The sequence below is a fragment of the Danaus plexippus genome (assembly GCF_018135715.1).
Source record: "Danaus plexippus chromosome 3 unlocalized genomic scaffold, MEX_DaPlex mxdp_25, whole genome shotgun sequence".
Lineage (NCBI taxonomy): Eukaryota > Metazoa > Arthropoda > Insecta > Lepidoptera > Nymphalidae > Danaus > Danaus plexippus.
Window position 1 is genome coordinate 1,554,937 of NW_026869844.1, and position 23,835 is coordinate 1,578,771.

Consider the following 23,835-nt stretch of genomic DNA (forward strand, 5'->3'; position numbering starts at 1 on the left):
TGGACCATGACTGGAAGATATCTTAACATTGTTACACACAACACTACTTGTGGCGTGTTTAGAGTTACATGAAAGTTATTTTTAATCAGCCCTTTTCAAAATAATTTTATTACATTTGAAACTGTTTTTTTATATTTTTTCTTCTACCGTTAACTTAATTTTTAGAAATATTAATAAAATATAATAAAATAAAATATGATTCCTTTACGTCTAACCCATTTATCGTATTTGATATACAGTCCATTAATTTTTATTGTCTAACTTGTTTATTTTGTTCCTGATATAAATAATGTTGAATATATTTTTTAGGCCTTAATTTTTATACATTATGTATAAACGATTTAAGTGATCGGTTAAGAAAGTAAAAAAGTTATTTTTATAACGAAAAGAATTGTTGGCTCTGGTGGTCAAATAGGTACCATTTGCTATACTTAAGGTATACTTAAGGTTTTTAACAATTTATTATTATAACTCTGTAAGCAAACTTTTCAAGAAAGATTAATGATAATACCAAGCAATGAAATTCATGATGTTCAAACAAAGAGTAGTAAGTATTAAGCTCTGTGTGAGACGTACATTGAACATGGAATGTTTTTGCGACCGAGACTTTTTCTCAGGACCTACATGTGTAGTTCTTCAACTTCTACAATATATACGATCTAGTTATAGAGTTATTTGATTTTATAAAAATTTTAAGAGCTTAAATCAATTTTAAACCAATTAAACTTTCAGTCAATTCTGCAAACATTCATGAATTTTTGGGTTCCGCATGTAACTGTTGCAAATTTTCGTATTTGTAATAAATTGCATACTATTTATTCAATTTAATGTTTTAGTGATTCTACAAGAGGAATTTAATAATATTTGAGATAAATGATACCTAATTAGGTATAGAAAATTAGTGTAAACTAGATTTACAATTGATTTGATTATCATTGAACTCGTAATAAATATCCATAGCGCGATATTTGAGCAATTATTTCAATCAATTGGAGTATCGAAGATCAAAGCTTTTCTTGACTTACAATTTGAATTCAATGGTACTCGAAGATTCATTCCGAAGCTAAATTGAGGTACTTTCATGGGCAATTTCACTCGTAAATTTCTTATCATTATTATTGTTTTCTGAATCACTCGCTTTGGATTGTGACGTCATTGATTGTGCCTCTCAATTATATCCGGTAATGATGACTTCTGTGTAGATTAAATGGCATTGAATTTCTTATATGAACGAATTCATATCTTCAAAGAATATGATCGTCTTATAATTACTTGTAAAATATATTACAAAATTACGTCACTGAATTGACTGTGGTTATCTATGAACATGATTTGAGAGTGTTTGACTGATTTAGCCGAGCTAGTTCTATAATGAAGAGGAGAAAATAATTATTTAATACCCCTTTTTCAAATAACCACATGTTATGTAAACGAAATATACATAATTCGTATATTATTATATTTAAACGTGTATGATATATGTTTTGATGATTTTCTGTAGGGAAAATAATGTTGTTTTTACCATACCTAAAATTGTATCATTCAACGGTAACAGTTTCGAAGTTTTGTCTCACTAAGAATATTTATGGCTTTCGCATCAGACTTTATTTATTTATGTTTTATAAGGCTATTTGGTCTGAGAGTTATGTGATCGGCCGCAGGCGTTTGTAAAATATCATTGTGTGAAACAGTTATTTATGACCGTATCTATCAATTTGAGCTTATTTAAGCTTACAGTTATTTATAAGCCTATTCCGAAAGTGCGAAATAAAGTTAATTTATTTCATATCTTTTATATAAATTATTATTAGAATTTCAAACTAATACAAAATTTTTGTTTGTGTCTGTAATAGTGGAGTGTAATAAGAAATATCTGTCCGACAAGGAACGATTTGATTCGTAAATTTAATTCATAATCATCATCAGCCTATCGGAGCCCACTTGGCCCACTTGGCCCACAAGTTAGAGCATTAATCACCATGCTTGCTCAAGGCAGATTGGCGATTTCAAATTTATAATTTCAAAAAGTCCAGGTTTCATCACGATGTTTCCCTTCACTGTCTGTCAGTGGTGTTTAAATACTCTTAGAAAGAACATATGACTCGGAAAAGATCACATTGGTATTTACCAGGTATCGAACCCGCGCTCTCATGTATGAGAGACGGGCCTTTAACCTCCAGGCCACCACGACTTTATTTAATTAACGTTTATAAATTTGAATGGCAGGTAGATTTTAAATTGTCTTTCACATAGTATTTCAGAAGTATCATCTTAATGAATATTGTATGAATATCTCTATGAAAGTATGCATAAAGTGTATAACATCATTTCCATGACTGAGAGCACTCCGTTCAGCGATTCTGGCTTTCATCTTTTTTCGCTTCAGTGATCTTCACCAGTTACCGACTCGGTCAACATTTGCTGAATACTAAGGAGAAACACTGTTTCCTATACAATTGAATCTTGACACATTACTATAATAGGAATAAATTGTAATGGTGTAAGGTGACATATTTATAAATTCGTTGACTTTTTGTTAGTAGCAAATTTCCACAACAATGTTTTGCATAAACCATTATTCTGCAAAGTTTGTTTTATAATTTATGAACGATGAATGGAATTTTCATTGTAGTAGCGTATAGCATGAAGCGCTATATATTATTTGTAATATATATATATATATATATATATATATATATATATAATGTTGATTATATTAAATTTAGGAGCTGTTCACAAATTATTTCAATGTGTACATGCAATTTTTTATGTTTCATAAATTAAAACTACGAGCTTCCAATATTTGGTTCATTTAATTAACATTGTCCCCGCAATCAAACACGAACTATAAAGAGAGAGTTTAATTTGTAATTTGTTAAGTATAAATTATGTAGAGCATTTCATTTTTATTTTCATTGAAATTTTCGAAGTGTATGGTCGAGTTAAGGATCATTATCGCTTCACATATTTTTGCAAAAATAAAAAAAGTGTCTCTTAATAGAAAATATTTTTTTTTTATTCATCATAACCTCTTATGGAAGGCGGCTGGGAAACGCTTTACGTTCAATCATATGCAAATGTGTTTGTCGATGTTTATATAGGGCTGCCCATAATTCAGACGAGACCATTTCGATGGAAATATTTTTGTCATAAGTTTTTTATGTTTTTCTAATCTATACAACCAATGAGATGTTCCTTTTGGAAAATTTTGGAATCATTTGATCTTCATAAAATTTTGTACAATATAGTGAGGTATATTTGTAGAATTTCATTTTTCTAAGTCATTAGGATAGTTTTTATCGAATTAAGAAAAGAAAATATAAGTTATTGAAAACTGTTGAAAAATAAATATCAGTGGAAAAAATATAATATATATGAATTCAAAACAAATGTTGTTCATTAACGAAGCGAAAAGTTTTGTATCAGTTTTGGATTTTGTAGAAAATAAATAAATTTCGTATAAATTAATAACTATGAATATAAACAGGCATTATTAAATTTACAGTTGAATTTATGTTTACAAAAGCTGTGAAATGATTTTGTAAACTGTTTTATGTATGGCTCGACGATCATATAGAAAACTCAGATCTGGATCCTGGTGATCACTGGTTTGAGGGTCTTCTAAGTGAGCTCTGGGAAAATCACTTAGAAGTATCAGAATAACCAGGCTTTATTAGCTTTCAAAAATTAGCTTAGAGTGTTAGTTCAAATCCTATATTTGCTTTTCATTAGCCATGGGTACTTCCAGATAAGTATAGTCCGGGAGGTTTAAGCTGAGCTTTGCTTTTGTGTGAGTGAAAGTAAAAGTAGAGTCAGACAAAAAACTTTAAGAATTAAATTTTATTATGTTTTAATTACATATATAACATAAGTGAGAGAGCTATTTTTGATTAAAAATAAAATAAACAAAACTTATTAAAGGCCAGATGTAAATATTATGTGAAGAAAAATAGTTTATTTAAATTTATTATTTCATAATGTTAAAAAAAATAGACGAGTTCTTCTTCACTCGATATTTCATTAATGTCTTCCAAATAACTTATTTAATTACACAAAATTTATTTTACTTGGGTATTTAAAGGTTTAGGTATGCTTCGTTTATTTATGTTAGAATCCATTTCCGCAATAAATAGAACACAAAATCTAAATATTAAGTACTAAATAACGTAATTCTACTACCACAACAAAGGGTGAAATGTGGAAGATGCGGAGCGGAGTAAAAGCAGTATAAAGCGGTCACAACCTAGAAAAGCACGAGGCACGCACAAATTCGATATCACACCTATACTTTCTGTATGCACTCACACAAATGCAAAGCTCAGCTTACGCTTCACGCTCTACACTGTTATTATCCTCGGTCCAGAGCTTAAAAATATCAATAACATCCACTTGTCACGGCCGAGCACGTCTTATGATTGACAATCATAAACTTAGATAAACTAAAACCTTCTGAACACTGAACAGTTGGACGTTCCTTTTGTGTGTTTAGTGTGTACAAAGGGATATATGGATTATACTACTGTAACCAACCTGGCGTCTGTAATAGCTCTTATGTATCTGAAAACCTTGTCTCTTATAAGCTCTTAAAAAAAATATTTTCATAATTTACAACATTTTTATTAACATTTTTATTAAGAAGAAATAACTAGCTAAATTTAAAACTTAAACACAATATTATAATGGAATTTACGAAAGCAGTCTTGAACCACACAGATTGAAATTTTATAGAACTAAATTTAATGACGAATGTGGTTCTAATAGATCAAAGACTCGAAAAAAATCGAGTTCAAACCGACCTTTGTAAATCGAGTGCTTAATGCGTCACCAAATTAATTTTCTATCGTCTGACGTTTTCTTTAAAATATTTTGTTCTTATACATCACTGATGCAAGCAATATGGTTGTTGTTCTAAATTTGCTTGTCTTTTCATTTAAAACTTAAGATCTATTATATACGTTTTATTGAAATATTGAAAATCTAAACTTGTTGGAAAAAATACTATAATTAGGTGTGGAAAAAAGTAGTTCATCAATAATTTTTTCATAATTTAATTAAAACTTGTTATAAAGATCAAAGTTCAAGAAACTCGTTCTAGTTTACTATTTTTTTTAAGCGACCACAATCTAATATAATGACTATTAAGGTGTTACAGCCGTCTTTATCCAGAACTAAAGTTGGTGTATTTTATTAGTCTTTAATAAAAATGATCAAGTTAAATCTTTTGGCTGAATTTCACTGTTTTAATACAATACAACGAGAAAAAATATATCAATATATAATATATAAACCACTGTCTTAACCTAAAAACGAGCCTTAATTTTTGCATATCAATATTATTCTGGCATCAAAATAAAGACTTGCTGAATAGAATAACCACTCGATAGATTGTTAATTGTTCAATAAAATTGATTATTTATAAACATCTAATCAACCTTCGATAATTATTTGCTGTAAATTAGCGCCATTGCCCATGCTACGCAGCGAATTCTGAGGATCATAATGCAATAGTATAAAACTATCGTTTGATATGTCAGTATTAAAAAAATCATCTTAGAACTAACTTTTAGTAACATGAGACTTAAAACTGACTGATATTGGTCCGACCATGATCTCGAGAGACAAAATTACAGGCCAATAAAAAAAAGGAGTGGATAGTCTTTTTTGTATTTGTATAACTATTTATTTAGGTTTATTTGTTTATTTTCCTCAAACCATTTATCAAGTTTTGAGTTTGTTATAATGACAAATTCACTATGAACACAATTTTTACAATGACTTATGTGAAGTGATATTTAATTACATGTGAAAAAAGTCCAATGTACATGATACAATTAGGTTAAAAAAATTAAATGACGTTACTTTGTTAAATATTCGGTTTTTCTCTTTCAATTCGCTGACGTTGACTCTTTTACTCATTCACAACTGAATGATTTTGTTTTACGATTTCGTACATTCTTTTGTCTATTGAAATGAACATGATTTTTTTACTTCGTTGAAGTGTTAATATCGGAAAGATATATATTTTTTGTATTTAAAGTTATTGTAGTATAATTTCGTATTGAATACGTTCTTTAATAGAAGCTTTTGTTGCTATGCATTTTAAGAAACTGGAATCATATTATATGCAATTAACTGGTTGGATAGGGATTTTTTACTTTAAATTATTCATGTAAAGTCACATGAATATGTAAAATAATATAAAGTACAGTATAATAATATAAAATATTTATCAAATATGTTAATGTTGTATATTTTATGTTTGGTTATATATTGATAAAATTATTTAAATACCAGAGTACCTAAAACTTAAACCATCCAAGAATTAGTATGATTGTAAACATCAAAAACATGAAGAAAGCCATGAGTAACAACTAGTTGTATAATTTTTCAATATTTGCGTAAAATACACAGCATAATTTTAAGGTCGTCCCTGAAAAACTTTAAAAGGTTCTATTATGATTTCTTCATGGTAATAGTTTTCAAGAGCTTTGCAAAGCGTTAGAGCTGTGACGTAATCACTATTATGAAAGATAACAGAACTTCAGTACGGTTTAAGCAATTACAATTTATAAATAGGTAAAATGTATTATATATTTATAGGTAATTTATATATAGGTAAAAAAATACCAATACATTAAAAGGCCACCACTTTTAAAATATTTTTTATTGATACTCGGCAATAACTAACCGTAGTGGGATACATGGCCTTTGAGTAAGATCCTAGTTGAAAAAAAACATCAGTCAAGTATAGGGTTTTCCATTAAGGGCGCTTGATCTTTGAAATGCAAAAAAAAATACATGTAGGAAAGACATTTGCGAAATTTTTTTTTTATTTGGAAGGTCTATCGACCCCATTATGTATGGAATATGACATTATTCAAATGACCGCCACGGCTTCGGTTGGTGGCGCGCACACGAAAGGTCCAATTTTCGATGACTCTGGCGCACAAATCGGGCTGTATTTGATCGATGGCGTGGCGTATGTAGACTTTGAGGGCATCGGTGGTTTGCGGCTTGTTGGCATAGACCTGCGACTTAAGAAAACCCCACAAGAAAAAGTCCAGCGGCGTCAAATCGCACGATCTCGGTGGCCAGTTCACGTCGCCTCCGCGCGAGATGACCATGTCCAGAAATTGCTCGTGCAGAACTTCCATCGTAGCGTGTGCTGTGTGGCACGTAGCGCCGTCCTGTTGAAACCACATGTTGTCCAGATCCATATTCTCGATTTCAGGCCAAAAGAAGTTGGTTATCATCGACCGGTATCGCTCACCATTGACGGTGACGGCCACACCATTATCGTTTTCGAAAAAATACGGACCAATCACGCCTCCGGCCCAAAATCCGCACCAAACAGTCACTTTCTGCGGGTGCATTGCCACTTGGTGAACCTCGTGTGGATTGGTCTCGTCCCAAATACGGCAATTTTGCTTGTTGACATAGCCATTCATCCAAAAATGCGCCTCGTCGCTGAAGATGATTTTTTTGCCAAAATCGGCGTCAACTTCCAACTGCTCTAATGCCCAGTCAGCGAACACACGGCGCTGTCTATGGTCATTAACCTTGAGCTCTTGGGTCAGCTGGATCTTGTACGGGTGCAGGCTCAAGTCACAACGCAAAATTCGCCAAGTTGTCGTCTGCGAAAGGCCGAGTTCCTGTGCGCGACGCGGAATTGACTGCCGCGGGTTTTCGAGGACACTGTCGCGCACAGCGGCGATATTCTCGGCAGATCTCGCGTTACGTTGACGCACAGGAACCGGCTGATTGTTAACTGACCCGGTTGACTCGAATTTGTCCACCAATCGACGGATAGTCGACTCGGCAGGACGATCATCGCGACCGTAAAACGGGCGAAGTGCGCGGAACGTTGCTCGAACTGAAGACCCATTTTCATAAAACAATTTTATGATTTGCACGTGCTGTTCGACACTGTAACCTGCCATGGTGGTTTGGGAGGACGGAATGAATATAACACACTGCATTTGACAGCTGTCACTCAAACAACATGGCCGCAATCAGCTGTCAAAGTTCAAGCGTCCCTATTGGAAAACCCCATACAAAACAAATCAGACCAATGAAATGTTTAAATGTAAGTCTTTATAGAAGTGCACGTACAGTTTAAACATTTCCAGGCAGTTGTATTTAGTTGTATGAGCTCCACATGCCTATTTATTCATGATTTGCTTTATACTTATAGAGTGTATAATAAAATTAAAAAAAAGGAATATGGATACATAATATTTTAAAATTTAAAATAGTTGTTACAGTCCCAGAAATACCGTCAGCGTATTTTATGTATAGATTATTCTATACCATTGTTTTTTCTTTATGACATAAGTAGGGCTTTATAGTCATTTCTTTATACACAGCTCTTTTTTGTATTAACAAAAAAAAACTCATATTTATAATACAAATAGGAACTTGAATATTGAGCGTGGTGTGTAATGTATTCAGTAAGTGTCAAATATCATGTATAGCCAGTCTATTCCTTTATGCTTTATATTTGGTTACACGTTCCTATCTTTTCTTATCCCATGTCTAGACTAACAGTTAAACCTTAACATAATCATTATTATTTGATTTTTTTCCCCTAAATATATAAAATATTTTAGACGCCAGTTGTGTGAAAACATTTTTATATGTCTCATTACTCTTCTAAATGGGATCTAAAAGCTACTGAATGGTTCAGGGACACCTGAGCACGGTTATTCAACGTGACACGTGATAATATTAGCAGGTATTGTATTTCAATAAATATTTAAATAATCGACAATCCTGTAAGACTGATAAATAAGACAAATTAAACATTGTTCTGACGAATAAATTTGATTGATACTTTTATTAATTGATTTATCAAACGATTTGTTTTATATGTAGAAATTGAAAATTAACACTTTTTATATTTTTTTTAGAAAAATATTTTATGAGATTTTTGTAAAAAAATTTAGTATGTCGTATACATAGACTTTTATTTTATTCCGAAAAAATAACTGCTGACATATGTGCATGCGTTTCCTATTAACGCGAACGTTCAACCTTTCGCCTAAAATAGAGGGTAGCTAGTAAATAGTCCATAATAAATATTACTTTGGCAACATATATATGAAAGAGTTTGCAACTTTTTAAGTTTTTCGATTTTCTTGCTGCACGAGTTATTGTCTTGATCTTTAAAGTAAGCCAGGTTGAGGTTTTACATAATCCTATTTCACTTCTACAGTCTAGACTCTAATAAAATTATAAATATTAATTTTACCTTGTGGAATCTTTAAAGTCAATTCTATTTTTATATACTATTTTCTATTTGTATCAGGAAACTCTTGTATTTATTTGAGTCGAATTTATGTCAACTGTTTGTAAGATACCATTCCAGATTTCGTTACGTCTCTATTCCAATCCAATGTAATATATCAAATGTTCTTCATTTTCTCTTGTTATTTCTTCGTCAAAATCGCCTCGCTCGTATAATTTACATCACGTTTCAATATCATCTTTATTCCTTAGGTATTATCAACAGAACGAACATAATGCCAACACCGGACCTCTGCGTGATAAACAATCGTCTATTTTGGGTCTTCGGTTCTCTGGTCGCCTTTTATATACCGATGTTAATGATGGTAGTCTCGTTTGCGTTGACGGTGCAACTGTTGAAGAGACAGGCGAGGCTGGCAGCAAATCCCGTACCCGGAGGGACCCAGAGACGGTGAGTACTAGTTATATCCTTTAAATATAAAATATTGACATGTTGACAGTGAATTGGTTTTCTTAGATAGTTAAAATATAATATACATATTTTCAGCACGCAAAAATAAATTATTAAATCAGTTTAATTGCCTCGAATAGTTGTTATTATACGCCCTTATGTAGTTGCCTTTGTAGGTCCACCTAGCACTTGTAGTTGCCTTTGTAGGTCCACCAGAAATTCCACCCTAAATTTCACATTCTATCAATGTATTGTTCATATGAGGTAAACATTCTGAGTTGATAATAATATTTTCACTTGATGAAACTTATTGAGTGACATTATAAGTATAAAATGAATAACATAACAGCTTTACATTTTGACCCCAACATTGGATCAAATAAGAAAATAAATTATAATATATAGCAACTTCTTTGGCAGCGCTTGCTGATTGATGCCGGGAATTATTCAGTTTGCCCGATTTTGTACTTTGGAACTTGTCCAGAATATATAAAAGACAAGAAACTCTGATCAACTGGAATGGAAGATTTGAATTTTATTTTTTTTTTACTTACAATTACCAACGCAAATACCTACCTTGATACACATGATTAACTTGTGTTTTGTATTTCAGGCAAATGCATTGTATACTTGTAATAAGTTAATAATTAATGTAATGTTCCCACCTCCTTTTTTGAAGTCGGTTGATTATGGTAAAAAGTATAACATTTTTAAAATTATCCAATTGTACTCGATTTGCCTAGTCTTTAGAATTAGAATCAATTGAGATTAACAAAAGAATTCGATCGACCTTTTCATCGAACGTTATATTTACATTAGGCACTATTGAGATTTAAATACAAAGCTTCGATATTATTAATAGTTAGTCTAGTTAACTTGCTTTTACGGTTTTATTGTAAATAATTTTATTTTTCTATAATGTTATTTCGTTTAAATTCACTGAGACATGTTTATTTAAAAAATAGCACATTAACAAAACCACAACCACGGAATTGTGGTTTCAGTGCAGCGTATTCAAATAATGCGAGGAGTAACAGAAAGCGTTTTCAAACTTGCTTTATTAATTATATTCTCATCACTTTTAAGACTTCTTCTTCATTTATTTAGAACATAATTTCTTAATATGAAACTAAATAATGTCAAGAAAATAGGAATGTTGACAGAAAATACTAAGATGCATAACGAGAGTGTTCTGAATTTTTCGAACAATTTATTAACTAATAGAAGTATTCAATCATTTAAACTTGTATTTCTAAATTTTGTGCAAAAAAATGTTCTTTGAGATTATTTTTTATAAAATACAGATTAAATAATGCTAGGCTTTCGTGTAACATCTGCTATTGTCTCTGTTAGTTTTGTTTTGAAAGGTCTGTATTTTCCCAAAAAAATATCTAAGTTATTGACCCAGGACTTTAGAACAATAGTGTGAAGTTATGATTTTACTCACAACTCTTTACTTCAGTTAGTTAGAATAAATTAAATTTATGTTAAAATGAATAAATTAAATTTATGTCAAAAATATATAGGAAAAATTTTGAGAGTTTAAAACTTCGGAAACAATAAAAATAAATTTTAATACCGTTTAGGCGAGAATATTTTTAACAACAACAGAGATTGATTATATCCGTTAAAATCAAGAAATTTTAATTAGCAAAAAAATATACATTAGGTTAAAGTTATATGTGTTGATTAAATGCAAGAACGTGATGTGACCCTCAATATAAAAATTGTTGACGTAAATAATGATTTTTTGTTTATATAACTTCTACTAGCATTAATGCTTTCGACACCAAAGTCTTCATGGACAGAAATTATTTTCTATTCCAGCATCGTAACTATATAGAGATAAAATGTCGTTTATTTATACATAGTTTTTGCGTATTTATTTATAACCATACATATATATGTATTTGTGAATGACTGTGAATCATTCTTAATAACATTGACATTATTGACATTATTAGCAATTTTTGTTAATTTCAATTTTAATGTGCAATATCCGTGGCTGAAAATTTAATGTTAGTATTTTTTTTTAATTCATTCGAGAATCTAGCTTCTAGAGTGACATTAATTAATTGCAGACATATGAATTGAATCTTTTTCAAGTAAGCTATAATTTATTTACATAAAAATTTTTAAAGCGCCATTTACATTTATGACAGATCTTTTATTTTACGTCTTCCGCGAGTCCTTTATAAAATAACCTTGTCTTTAAAGGTGTATTATCTTTATCCATACTTTATGAAAATCCTCACACAAATTAATGATAGTTGTTTAATTTTTGTTTTTAATTGGAAAATAGAAACTGTAAAGACGATAGGATAAATGAGACTTGTATCACTATATTTTATACATTCCGCAATGTACGTCCTACATATAAATAACAAAAGTACTTAAACTTAATAAACGTTGTGTGTTTTAGATTTTATAATTGCTATTAAGTTTGGCGATTGTTTCTTATAAAGGGTTTATTAATAGGCAATGCGGTGGCTACGACAACGGACCACTGCAGTGCGTTCGTCGGCTGGGTGCCAGGTCTCCAGAACTCTCCCCCGATGTAGCTTCTAGGCAGATGACTTGGCGAGTTACTTCTACATCACGGTATAGCCGTATTTATAATATTGCGTTTTTGAAAACTATTATTATATATTGTTTATATCCCCACACTTGAAATACAATACTTAATTAAATTAAAAACATGTCTGTCTCAATTCTACCGTAGTAAATTGACATCGATTTATCACTTAATGCTTCACTTAGTTTGTCATCACAGTTATTGCATTGGACTATAATAATTATTCAGCAATCTTGGTCGAGAGATGTCAAATCTAATGAGAACTAAGCGATAGTGCTTGACCTGTATTGGAATACATACAGGCCAAGACAGCTGCAAAATACATGTATGTTTAATACTCCTGTTCGCTATTGATCAGAGGATTTACTTGATCATAGCTTTTATTCGTTGTATTGAAAACATTCACTAACTATTTGTATTAATAATTATTAATTTATGGATATATAATGTGTTGTTTCTATTCAATCATGAAAATGATTTATCACTCAATACTAACATGATTTATGTAAGGAAAACCAAGCAACAAATAATGCCATTGAGACTTAACGACTCCATTGATGAATGGCCTCTAATAGATTGTTAAATATATGGAATAACACAAATAGTGTAAAAAAATTATTCAAATAATAATAATATATAAAATATAAATAAATACATTGATCTAGAATATCATAGAAAAATAAAAAATAATAAATGTTACATAAGAAAAACGTATTTTAGATCCCAGCGTAACAAGATAGGCATGAGTACAACGCATCCACAGCTGAGCTATATGAATGGTTGTAGCAACAACAACACCAGCTCAGTCTCCTCGCGACGGAACAGGGATGTGGCGACGCAGACCCCACCCAGCATCAGCGCTGAGACCAGACGAGCGAGACTGAACCCTCTAAAGATCTCTTTGGCCGCACCTAATGCCTTATCATTACGGTGAGGCCAATATCAAATTATTAAAAAGTTAATGATATCTAAGATTCTTAAAAGTGAATGATTTTCGCGTCTACACATTTAAATAAAACTAAGATTTTCGGATACTACACTTTTTTTATTGTTTGATATAAGTGTCTGACACTTTCATTTCGTTTGCCCGTGATCACGGCTGCTGTTAATGAACCGAAGTTTCGAAATTATGTTGTTATAAAATAATAGAAAAGCTTAGTATTCGAAACACTTAATTTCATTCTTAAGATTAGTTTATCACAAAAATATTGACTTTTATGTCTAAAACCATCAAATTTTATGTTATTGAATGTGTCACTTACGGCCACTTGATCTAGATCTAATGTATACAAGATGACTCATGCTAAAATGTCAACTGGATACGAGCAAAATATTAAATTTAATTTGTAATAAGTCAAATGAAAAATAAATGAGGTTTAACATCATATTCTCGCCAAAAATGTTCTTTGTATGACACGAAACTAATGGAAAACAGCCTCCAAAACCGCGTCATCTGAAATTACTTTTCCTTATCAGCTTATCTGTAATATTTTTTTTATTTTTGCTATTAGAGTAAAAATAATAATATTAAAACAATATTTTACTTAGGTCTATTGAAAAGAAAAAAAAAAATCTTTTAAACTTTTAATATGAGCTTGTTGCCTCATTACAAAACTTATATGATGTAAAAGCCTCTTGTGATTTAAGTATGGATTTTTTTTAAATTTAAATGCCTATTTAATTTATTTGTTTATCAACATGTACACACGATTTTTCTGGAAGCTTAAGTAGCGGAACAAACTTAAAGTACTGACAATAAATTTTTATAATACATTTTGAGTAGAATTATCGTTATCTGGTTAAATATATGAATTTATGTGATTATTTATTAGCTATAGATTGTAATACGGAACAACTTTTAATTTGTAAGGAATAGAGTTGTCATGGTAACAGCAGATTTACCTTTATAGAATTTTAGAGTGAAATATAAATGACATATTCTTTTATAAAAAAAACCCCTAATTATCTTTCGGAAAATAAATTGCAGAGTGTTCACACCCCGTATTTCCGACCTTCATATTAATGGTTTGAGCGAAATTATTACTATTTATTTTATTCAGCCTCTTTATGCCGTTGTGTGAGCTGAATATCTTAACAGTATTAAAGACGTGAAGGGGACAACGGAACACATGGTATTATTAAGGCCTCTAAATTAGGGTAATCCTTATGATTGATGGTCTTTATTAAATTCCATTATCTGGGGATACCGTATCTGGAACGGGCAAAAAAAGCTGGTCATGTGAAAAACATGATTCCTCCAAATTAACACCACAAACGCGAAGTGTTTGGCCTTAGGCCTTATCTATGGAAATCGCAAATGATAAACGCACAGGATATTGTAATCGTTTGTACTCAAATGCCATAGCAATTGAAATCAAAGAAACTTTTTCTTTTGATTTAGCAGTTAAGATCGCAGTTTCAATCAAATTTGGAAATAACTTTTCACTGCCCATCGGGTGCCATTGCACAGTTTTGATTTATTAACATTTTGCAATAATTTAATCACAGATCGAACTTTCAATTTTAAGCAATGAAGTGATATAGCAGCCGAATGCAATCAATTTAAAAATCGAATTGGACAATTCAGTGCCTCTTCTTGATGAAATTTAATATCTTACATGCGACATATGTAGGGTTTTGATAAATTAATTTAAAAAATCAAATTTTAAGGCCATTGAACTGTGTTGCCTCTACACTCTATTCCCGACAGACAGAATTGTAAAGGCACTCTATTATTCTTACTGGCAGATATACTTTTATACCCACTGTAATATTTCTGTACACTGTAATATTATAGTAATCTGCTGTGAAGTATTTACCCATTTAATCCCTACTTAAGAATCAACCGCAATACTAAGATGTTAATTATTTATTTAATTGGCTTCATATTAATTTATGGAAATATATAAGTAATCTATGAGAATTAAACAAATTTTGTCAATAAATAGACGGTATGTTAATATTATTGTGAGTATTTTAATATTTCAAAAACGATGTAAATATATCTTAGATATTATAACGCATTGAGACGAGTTACCGCCTTTCCTAAAACCTGATAAAGTCTATAGTCGGTTTAACAACCAAGATTGTGGCCTAATTGCTGAAAATATATATATATTTGCATGTTAACATTCAAAAAATCTTTCATTTTACCTATTTAGTAATAAAGCATTAATTTTTAGTAGAATTATAGAGTAATATTATTTTTATTTTTGATGAAATAAAAAAACAAATATTAGAGTAAATTTAAGGTAAAGATAAGTTAGGTGTTTATTTTAACACAGGAAAGCAAATGTAATTATATATATATTTTTTATAACAAACTGTATAGAAGATTGCCAATAATTTTGTTACTTTTTCTGTAGGTTTCTGGCTAGTCGCAAGAAAGACCGGTCGATGTCGGCTAACGCAGTGGCCAACGAACAGAAAGCTACGAAGGTGCTTGGACTTGTCTTCTTCACTTTCGTACTTTGCTGGGCACCGTTCTTTTTACTCAACATCTTATTCGCTTCGTGTCCTGCTTGTATCGTACCAGGTATAAATAAAAATAAAGACGAGAAAATGTTTAGTTCACTACGTGGTTAGTAATGATTATGATCATAAAATAATTGAGAATTTAGCTATCAGTATAATGCTCTGACTCTGACTGAATTTAATAGTTTTTTCACAAAATCGGCAAAAATACGAGAAAAGTCTAGTTTGGACCCACAAACTCAAAGAAAATAAAATATAAGTCAATGTATTTAATTTAATATTTCTTCAATTTTCCATTCCATAAAAGAGTGTAATGGCTGGTGGTAATGTTGTACGCGTATTGAGATGTTTTCTCCGATAGTGAACGTAAAATATTATTGATAAAAAAATAATATTAACTAGAAACATATAAAACTTTTTATAATTATTTTTATTATTAAACACGAAGTAGACTGAACCTTGTTTGAAAAAAATTACTTATGTCATTATTATTGCCAACGCTTAACAGTCACACATTATAAATGTTGAAAATTTGCTTTTTTCCCATGAAACTGAAGCCCAAAAAACGTTCACGCAAATATTCTTGTAAACCGAATTACAAACAGGTTTGTAGAGATCGACATGATATTTAAGATTTGGTTTGAAATCAGCGTTATGACGTAAAAAATAAACAATTCTTCTTTCTACGATAAACAAAAACGAAACAAAGCATACACTTAACGAAAAATATTAAAAAAAGCATATCCAAGAATTGGATCAACAAATATGTATTAAAGTTACTCGTTTGTTTAAATCGCTGAAATTATTTGAACGTTAATATCCCGCTCTTGAAACTTATAATTGCTTTGAAATGGAGAAATAACTTTTGAAGACGTTTTTGAACACAATACGTATATTCGTTTAGTTATCAAGATTCTTTTGAAATTAAAATTGGATTGTGATTATATTAACAAAAATACACAGGCTTTTAAAATAAACTAAGTATTACATGGTCTGTCTATACGAGGAATTAATGATTGAGTTTTGATGTGTTGTGATTAGATTTTTAGAACAAAAATTAAAATTAATTATGCTCAGGTATAATGTTTTCAAACATTCAAAAACTATATGAGCTATATATTTAAAGTAAATACTTATTTATCTAAGAGCCGTTTCCTGTATGTTGTTTTAAGTATGTATTTTGATATTCTGAAGTAAAATTTTAATCTTATATCTGAATTTTATTAAACGTATTTTTAATAATCTAGGGCAGCTAAACTATCCAAAGGGTGATTGTTAATATAAAAAAAGTGATTTTTCCAAATATATAATGATATTTTTTGCTTTCCAAATATATCAATATGTATATAACAATATCTTTTATTTTTCATTTTATCTGTTCATTTTACTGCTAAATAAATTCATTAGGCTGACCGCAATTGAACTTGACATTAGTTTTGGGTAAGTTTTGATTTGTTTAGAAGCAAAGCGGGTTTATTTTAAAGTAGTTAAACACACAAGGTATAAACAGACATACATATACAATATTTAAAATCTAATAACCTCTGTATTAACAACAGACGATTTCTATATTATGCGATGTATAACATTTATAGTATAACATTCCTCTACTGTTCGAGTTTTTCATTATGTAAGATATGCAAATATGCTGTTATATCGATTTCCTTTCAGAACATGTGGTTGACATCTGTCTGTGGCTGGGATACGTCTCGTCCACTATTAACCCTATAATATATACGGTGTTCAACAGAACCTTCAGAGCTGCCTTCTTAAGGCTTTTGAGGTGTCATTGCAGCAGGTAACATATACGTTATATTAAATTGACTTTATTTATGATGACATACTTTTATGATGTTCCTTATTTTATTGTTCTTCATCAGTTGAGGTTCACTTCATCAAGCGGTTGAGGTACCTGGCATCAGATAGTTGAGGATGTATTTAAACTAGTCTGATAATAATTTATGTATAATATACGTAATTTATACTATATCTATAAATAAATATACATGAAACAAAATCATTAAATGAACGTGTGTTAAAATGTTTGCGTCAATCTTCATGAGACTTCTCTTTATGGATACTTTAAACAAAATTATAGGCCATGGCAGGGCGGAGGTGGGAGTTATTTGAGTGTCCTCTTAAATTAACAATTTAATGTTTTATTTTAAACATTTGATTTAGTTTCGCAGTTCCAAAATAAAGAGTATAGCATCGTGCATACGTCAGGTTGTATTTTTAAAAAGCCAATTGGGGTGAAATAAAGAACTATAGGTATAATTAAAAAAGGTTTTTTTTTTAAAAAAAAAAAACGTTATGACAAAAATTAATTTTTTTTATATTGAGGCGATATGTTAAAAAGGATGTAATGAGACATTGCAATAATTAAATTTTTATATAAACTCTGTTTACTGGCCCGTGAGTGTTATATATGAATGACACACAAATACCTGTTTAATATAGTGTATTGTCAGATTGTCTAGATCATTTTAATTTAAAAATTAAAAAAAAAAAAATTAATTAATTTAATAAAAAAACATATAAATTAGTAAGTAAAATTTTCAAGTATTCCAGAATTCCATTCTCCATTTTTTGGTATAGAAGTCTGTCTTTAAAGCTTATATTTTGTTTATTTAAATTTCTTTGAACGTCAATAAATACCTCCTAAGTAATTAGATTGTTTTCTGCTCAAACTTTGTCGCATCGTTGACCACATTCAAATAGCCCTCAAAGAACGGTTCAAATTGTTGTTGGTATACAAATCTGAACTTTACGATGGGGATCTAAACCTTATAATTTTCAATTACCAGAGGACTTAAGTTGTCTATTTCACCCTATCTAATGAAGTCGTTGTATAAGTATACAAAATAATATTTTGTACATAAAAACCTTAATTAAATTAAATTTGAAGATTATTCGTTAGTTGTAATTGCTTCATTAAAAAAAATCGTTTTTGTAAATCCATAAATAAGAGGTTCATAAAAAATTATAGACAATCAAATGTTGATCGTCGCTGTTTTGTTGCCGAATGAATTAATGAATTCATACTACCAATAATTCATGAGCAAAAAAAAATGAGTCATGTATTTTTTTTGTCCTAAATGTTTATTTAATAGCTCTTTTAAAATGTAAAAGAGATCTTTATTTCTGAAGTAGCTTGGGAATCATTAAAAAAATACTGTTGTTAAGTCAAAATTAGATGAAGAAATTGTATAAGGAAATGACTTTTATCTTGATTATTATATGAAGAGCTGTGACTAAACTGCAAAAAGTTAATGAAATTAAACGTGTCTGTTTATAAACATACAAGGGAGATTGCTTAAATTTCATGTCGATGTGTGTGTGTACATAGATATGTCTGTAGCATCGACTCTTTGAAAGTACGATCGATTTCGATGTATAATTTTTCAGTTGCCAAAATAATTTTCAAGGCCAGTTTCCTTACTTTAGTTCTTAGCTATGTTTTGATAATGACGACACATCAGTGTAAGATTATCAGCTAATTCCAATATTAAAGCGCTTTAGGCTTCTGATTACTCAATTGGCTGCTTTACACGTGCCAGTACAAAAGCTCGATTGACGACTAATCGATTTTCTATATTTTTAATCCGGGAAATTGTTTATTTAACTAGATTGTCCCAAGTACTGACTTTGATCTAGATAATTAAATATACTTGTTAGGTAATGAATGTCACTATACTAACGAAGAAAGAAATAAGAATTTTTACTTTGACTATCGCTAAACAGTGTTAAATAATTTTTAATGTCTACATAAAATTTTATATTGTTATTTATTTTATAATCTGAATCTTATAAACCAGACAGGGCCTAAAAATCTACGAGTGCTGATATATATGTACTATAAAAATAAAGTAACTTAGTTTCCATATATTTAATACTTTACAAATATTTTATAATTGTATGTAAGCTCTTGACTTTTAAGGGAGCTAATAGACTTGAATTATAATTTTTAAAGTGTCACTCAGACATCAGAACGTCAGATCGATATGCAAAACGGTACTGTCTTTAATGGTGCGAATACATTATGTAAGCAATAGTTGCATCTATATAGATTATTATAGATTATTACGACTTAACTGTCGGAGTTCCCCAAAATTGCGACGAAAAACGACCATAGGGTATGTCAACTTATATACTCACATGTCATACGTCATTCGCGTCTCACATTGCCTGCCGTCTGTTTACAGAGATAGATACGCAAAAGGCATAAAGAATGTACAAAATATAAGAAGTCACTCCTTGATATGTGCCTCGATCAGTGGGATGGGGTTGTTGACAGTTATAAAGATAAAAGCTACCGATATTGCCTGTCTCTTGTGCTTTTATTGATGGTTTACAAGACAATGGTTTTATAGATGATACAGTTCCCTTTACTAAATAGCAGAAAAATCGAATCGAAATGTAATCAGTATCCCGTGATGAGATGGAACCTGTCGAATACTTTCAGTTCATACAACTTTAAATGTAGGTCGTTGCGATAGACTTTATCGAACAATTTTCTTACGTCAATGAAGAGAGCACTCGAAGTGTCATTAAATGTCCCGTACACTGATGATTTCCATACATTGCATTTAATGTCCTTCCAAAAATTACAAATGGTAATTATTCTTTTGTGATTTTGTTACTATCTTTGTAGGAAACATTAAAATAAGTTAAAGTACACTAAATAAAGCGATAAAATGTTAGAACAGAGGTCTAAGTGATATGATTTGAACCTTAATCCATTTAATGTTATGTTTGAAGTAAATATATGTAGAACTGACTTTATAACACATATTATTCAAACGACTTAAGTTATAAGCATTGTTCAAATTTCGTCTATTACAAGCATCTACATATGTTATGCAAATACTGGAACGTGATGATTTTAATGTTTGAAATAAAATTTGTTTTCTAATAATGTTTAGAATAAAGTTAAAAGAGGTAATGGCATTTAATTTATAAATATTACTTCTATATATACTGTGTTGTTTCATGAAACTGGGATTCAATTAAAACATTTTATTGATTTGTAGTTAACAAATTTTTTTAAAGATATTTCGTTTATTAAAATTTTGTAATGTTTGTTCAATAATTCTAATACATTATTCGTAATGGAAAATTGGTTCTTGACTAGAAATTTTACCTTTAAATTCAATCTGTGTGTTACAGTTCTAAATTCAAAATAAACACAGAAATTCAGGTGACAGGCACATTTTAAAAACACCTTTATAATTTTTTTATTACTTTAGAATACAAAAAAAAAATGCTGTAGAAAACGTGTATGTATCTCTAGCAATACAATTGCAAAAACGTAGTCGTTTGTACGTTCATATAGTCTCTTTAATTTCATCCTTATTCAGAGCCCGGCTGTAATATAACATGCAATAGATAAAAAAAAAATGAGAAGAAGTAATAAATAATTTAATTTAAGCGACATATGGGTGGTTTGTAATAAATATAAAGCTTTGTGAATTATAATATGGAAATAAAATAAACGAAGGTTTATTTGTATATGATAATAAAATGAATATTTCAAGTTCTCACTTCGTTCCAGACGAGGTCGATGTACTCGCTACCGGTCGGTTAATTCGACCCGCGGAGCATCCCAGCTTTGTGCGAGGTCAGCGTTGCCTCTCGCTATCTCACTGCGACCGTCTGCGATGCCAACCACCACCCCGCCAAAGCAGGAGACCACAGAGACAGTGCTTATAGAACCTCAGTTGGGAGACTTTAAAATGCGCTATTAATATCCCTCATGTGTACTTCAAAGAATGAACGGTATTTGACAGGAACTAATATTTGGGTCAGTTGGTGAAGTACAAGAAAATAACATCAAAAAGCGATGTGTGCTGTTAAAGATTTACGTAAACTTAGTAAAAGCATGTCAAGTCGAGAAGAAAATTAGTGTCAGGATTGCTGATGGCATTTAAGAATTTAGTATGTTAAGAAGAAAAACAATTTAGATTTGATTATTATTTATTTGTGATTAGTATTAATTAACTTGCAATGTTTTTTTTTTTAAATAGACAAAAGCTTCTTTAAACTGATAAATTGCAGAAGTTAAAAAGTCATTGTGAAAGAAATCAATGCGTATTATTTCAGTTAATAAGTATGTAATAAACATATATAAGTAAAGTGGTAAAAAAAAATTTAATTTTTAAGTAATACAAATATATTGAATACAATATAGTTTGTAGTGTGGGTGAGCTTATACCCAAGTTGCATAAGCAAATTATTACTGAATAAATTTAATATAATTAGTATTTGTTCAAAAGAGTACATTATTGTGAATAAAATATATGTTTATATAATATATAGAAAGGTTGAAAAATGAAAGGGTAAAATTTATTATTCTATAAAGTATCAGGTAAACTTAGTTTTAGTTCCCTATAGAGAGCGAAGCGAATTAAAAATACCAGAAATAAAATTTATCTATTTATATTTATTTTTATTTAACTTAAGTGTTAGTATTTTGGATATACATGTATGGAATTTTCTAGTCTACAGTTGACATATATTTTAAGTTTTAGCACATATGAAAATAATTATATATGTCTATAGTTTAGTTAGAAGGTAAATCATTACCAGAACGACTTATCATTTAGTAAGTAAGTAAGTATAGCTGTAGTCAAGTTTCAAATTTCTTTAGACTGTGTTACTTGAGTGTGTACTATTATATGTGCAATAACTATAATATTTTTCTGGTAATTTTAAAAATACTTGACATAATAATTAAGTTTCATTAATTATATGTATATTTTGGATAAGTCTTATCGTTAGAATAAAAAATATTTTGGACAAAATGTGTTTTAATACGTCTATATTTAACACTATTTATCAGTGAGGCTTCGTTTATGTTACTTTTATAAAATAGATACGCATGCTAATTGAGAACGAGGTCAAAAGTTAAAAGCATTCATATTTAATCGTGGCCATTACTTCAAAGTAACATTGAAAAATATTTAAAATGTTCTTTTAATTATTTCAAAGACATCGCAAGTTTAAAATGTTAATGTTCAAGATGCTGACGAGTAATAAGCTGAGAGAAAGGCTCACTTCATTATAACAGCAACTGGGTGAAACTTTAATTTTAAAAGGCCGTAAATTTACTAAACGAGCCAACTTAAACTGTACAGCGAACAGCAAAATTAACTGTCCTTTTGAAGATTGTATTTTTATATTTTCACAACTGTCTAAAAGGGTCTTTTGTGATTTAGTAGGTTGTATGGGTGTTTAGCATAGTTTAAAAGCTATAATTATTTTTATTTTTAAAAGGCTCTGTATTCAGTCTTTCTCTTTAGGCAATAGACAAGAAGCGTTTTGTTTCATTTTCTTAAGGAAATGATTTGAGAAATGTTAAGTGTTTTACTGGATTTACAGATCATATCTAAATCACAATGAGTATGCAAAATTCATCCCAATTAGTTGAGGACGACTTCCTTAAAATTTAGTTGTAGTATTATTACAGATAAAAAAAAAGTTACAGAAAAGCTTGTTATAATAGTCTATTACCGTATTCCGGACCTATTTATTACTTACAAAACAAATTTTATCGTAGCAAATACATATATACATAATGAAATTACTACACATTTCTGGCAATTAATTACACCTTGGATCCTTTCGTGAAAATTATAATAGAAATTTAAGAAATCGTTGGAGGGAGATGTCAAATAACAAGACTTACCTGATCACGGCTGCTGTAAAGTGATCACCAGTGATCACCAAAACGTCGGGAGTATGTATGTATATATAAAATAATGAAAAACGCGTAGATTTTAAAAAGTTTTCTTTAAATGCGTAGTAGTGAAAATCTTGCATATTACATTTTCTAGTATTAAGATGAAAAACTCGATATTTACACTTCCCAAACTTCTTTTTATATCGAAAACTGAATAATGTTTAATAATGTGTGTTTTATGGTGTGAATTTTTAGAATGATTCTTAAAGCCCAGAGAGATTTAGATTTGTGATCTTGACTCAATTAGTATTGTTGTTACGTCAGAAGTAATTCAATTAATCAGTCAATAGTATGTAATATACTTACCATTAAAATAAGAAGCAGCTTCATAAAATTAAATATAAAGAT

At 30.0% G+C, this 23,835-nt stretch overlaps 1 protein-coding gene across 1 annotated transcript in view; it reads left to right on the forward strand.

The window, feature by feature from the left end:
- The window catches only part of LOC116768088 (5-hydroxytryptamine receptor 2C), a 35,905-nt gene extending 13,511 nt beyond the window's left edge, over nucleotides 1–22,394 (forward strand). The window contains exons 4-9 of the mRNA XM_061526743.1: nucleotides 9,499–9,697; nucleotides 12,176–12,298; nucleotides 12,993–13,202; nucleotides 15,638–15,807; nucleotides 17,418–17,544; nucleotides 21,301–22,394. Of these exons, the coding sequence (XP_061382727.1) occupies nucleotides 9,499–9,697; nucleotides 12,176–12,298; nucleotides 12,993–13,202; nucleotides 15,638–15,807; nucleotides 17,418–17,544; nucleotides 21,301–21,493 (1,022 nt within the window). The 3' untranslated portion in view covers nucleotides 21,494–22,394. The remainder of the gene's footprint in view (nucleotides 1–9,498; nucleotides 9,698–12,175; nucleotides 12,299–12,992; nucleotides 13,203–15,637; nucleotides 15,808–17,417; nucleotides 17,545–21,300) is intronic.
- The last annotated feature ends 1,441 nt before the right edge of the window (nucleotides 22,395–23,835 follow it).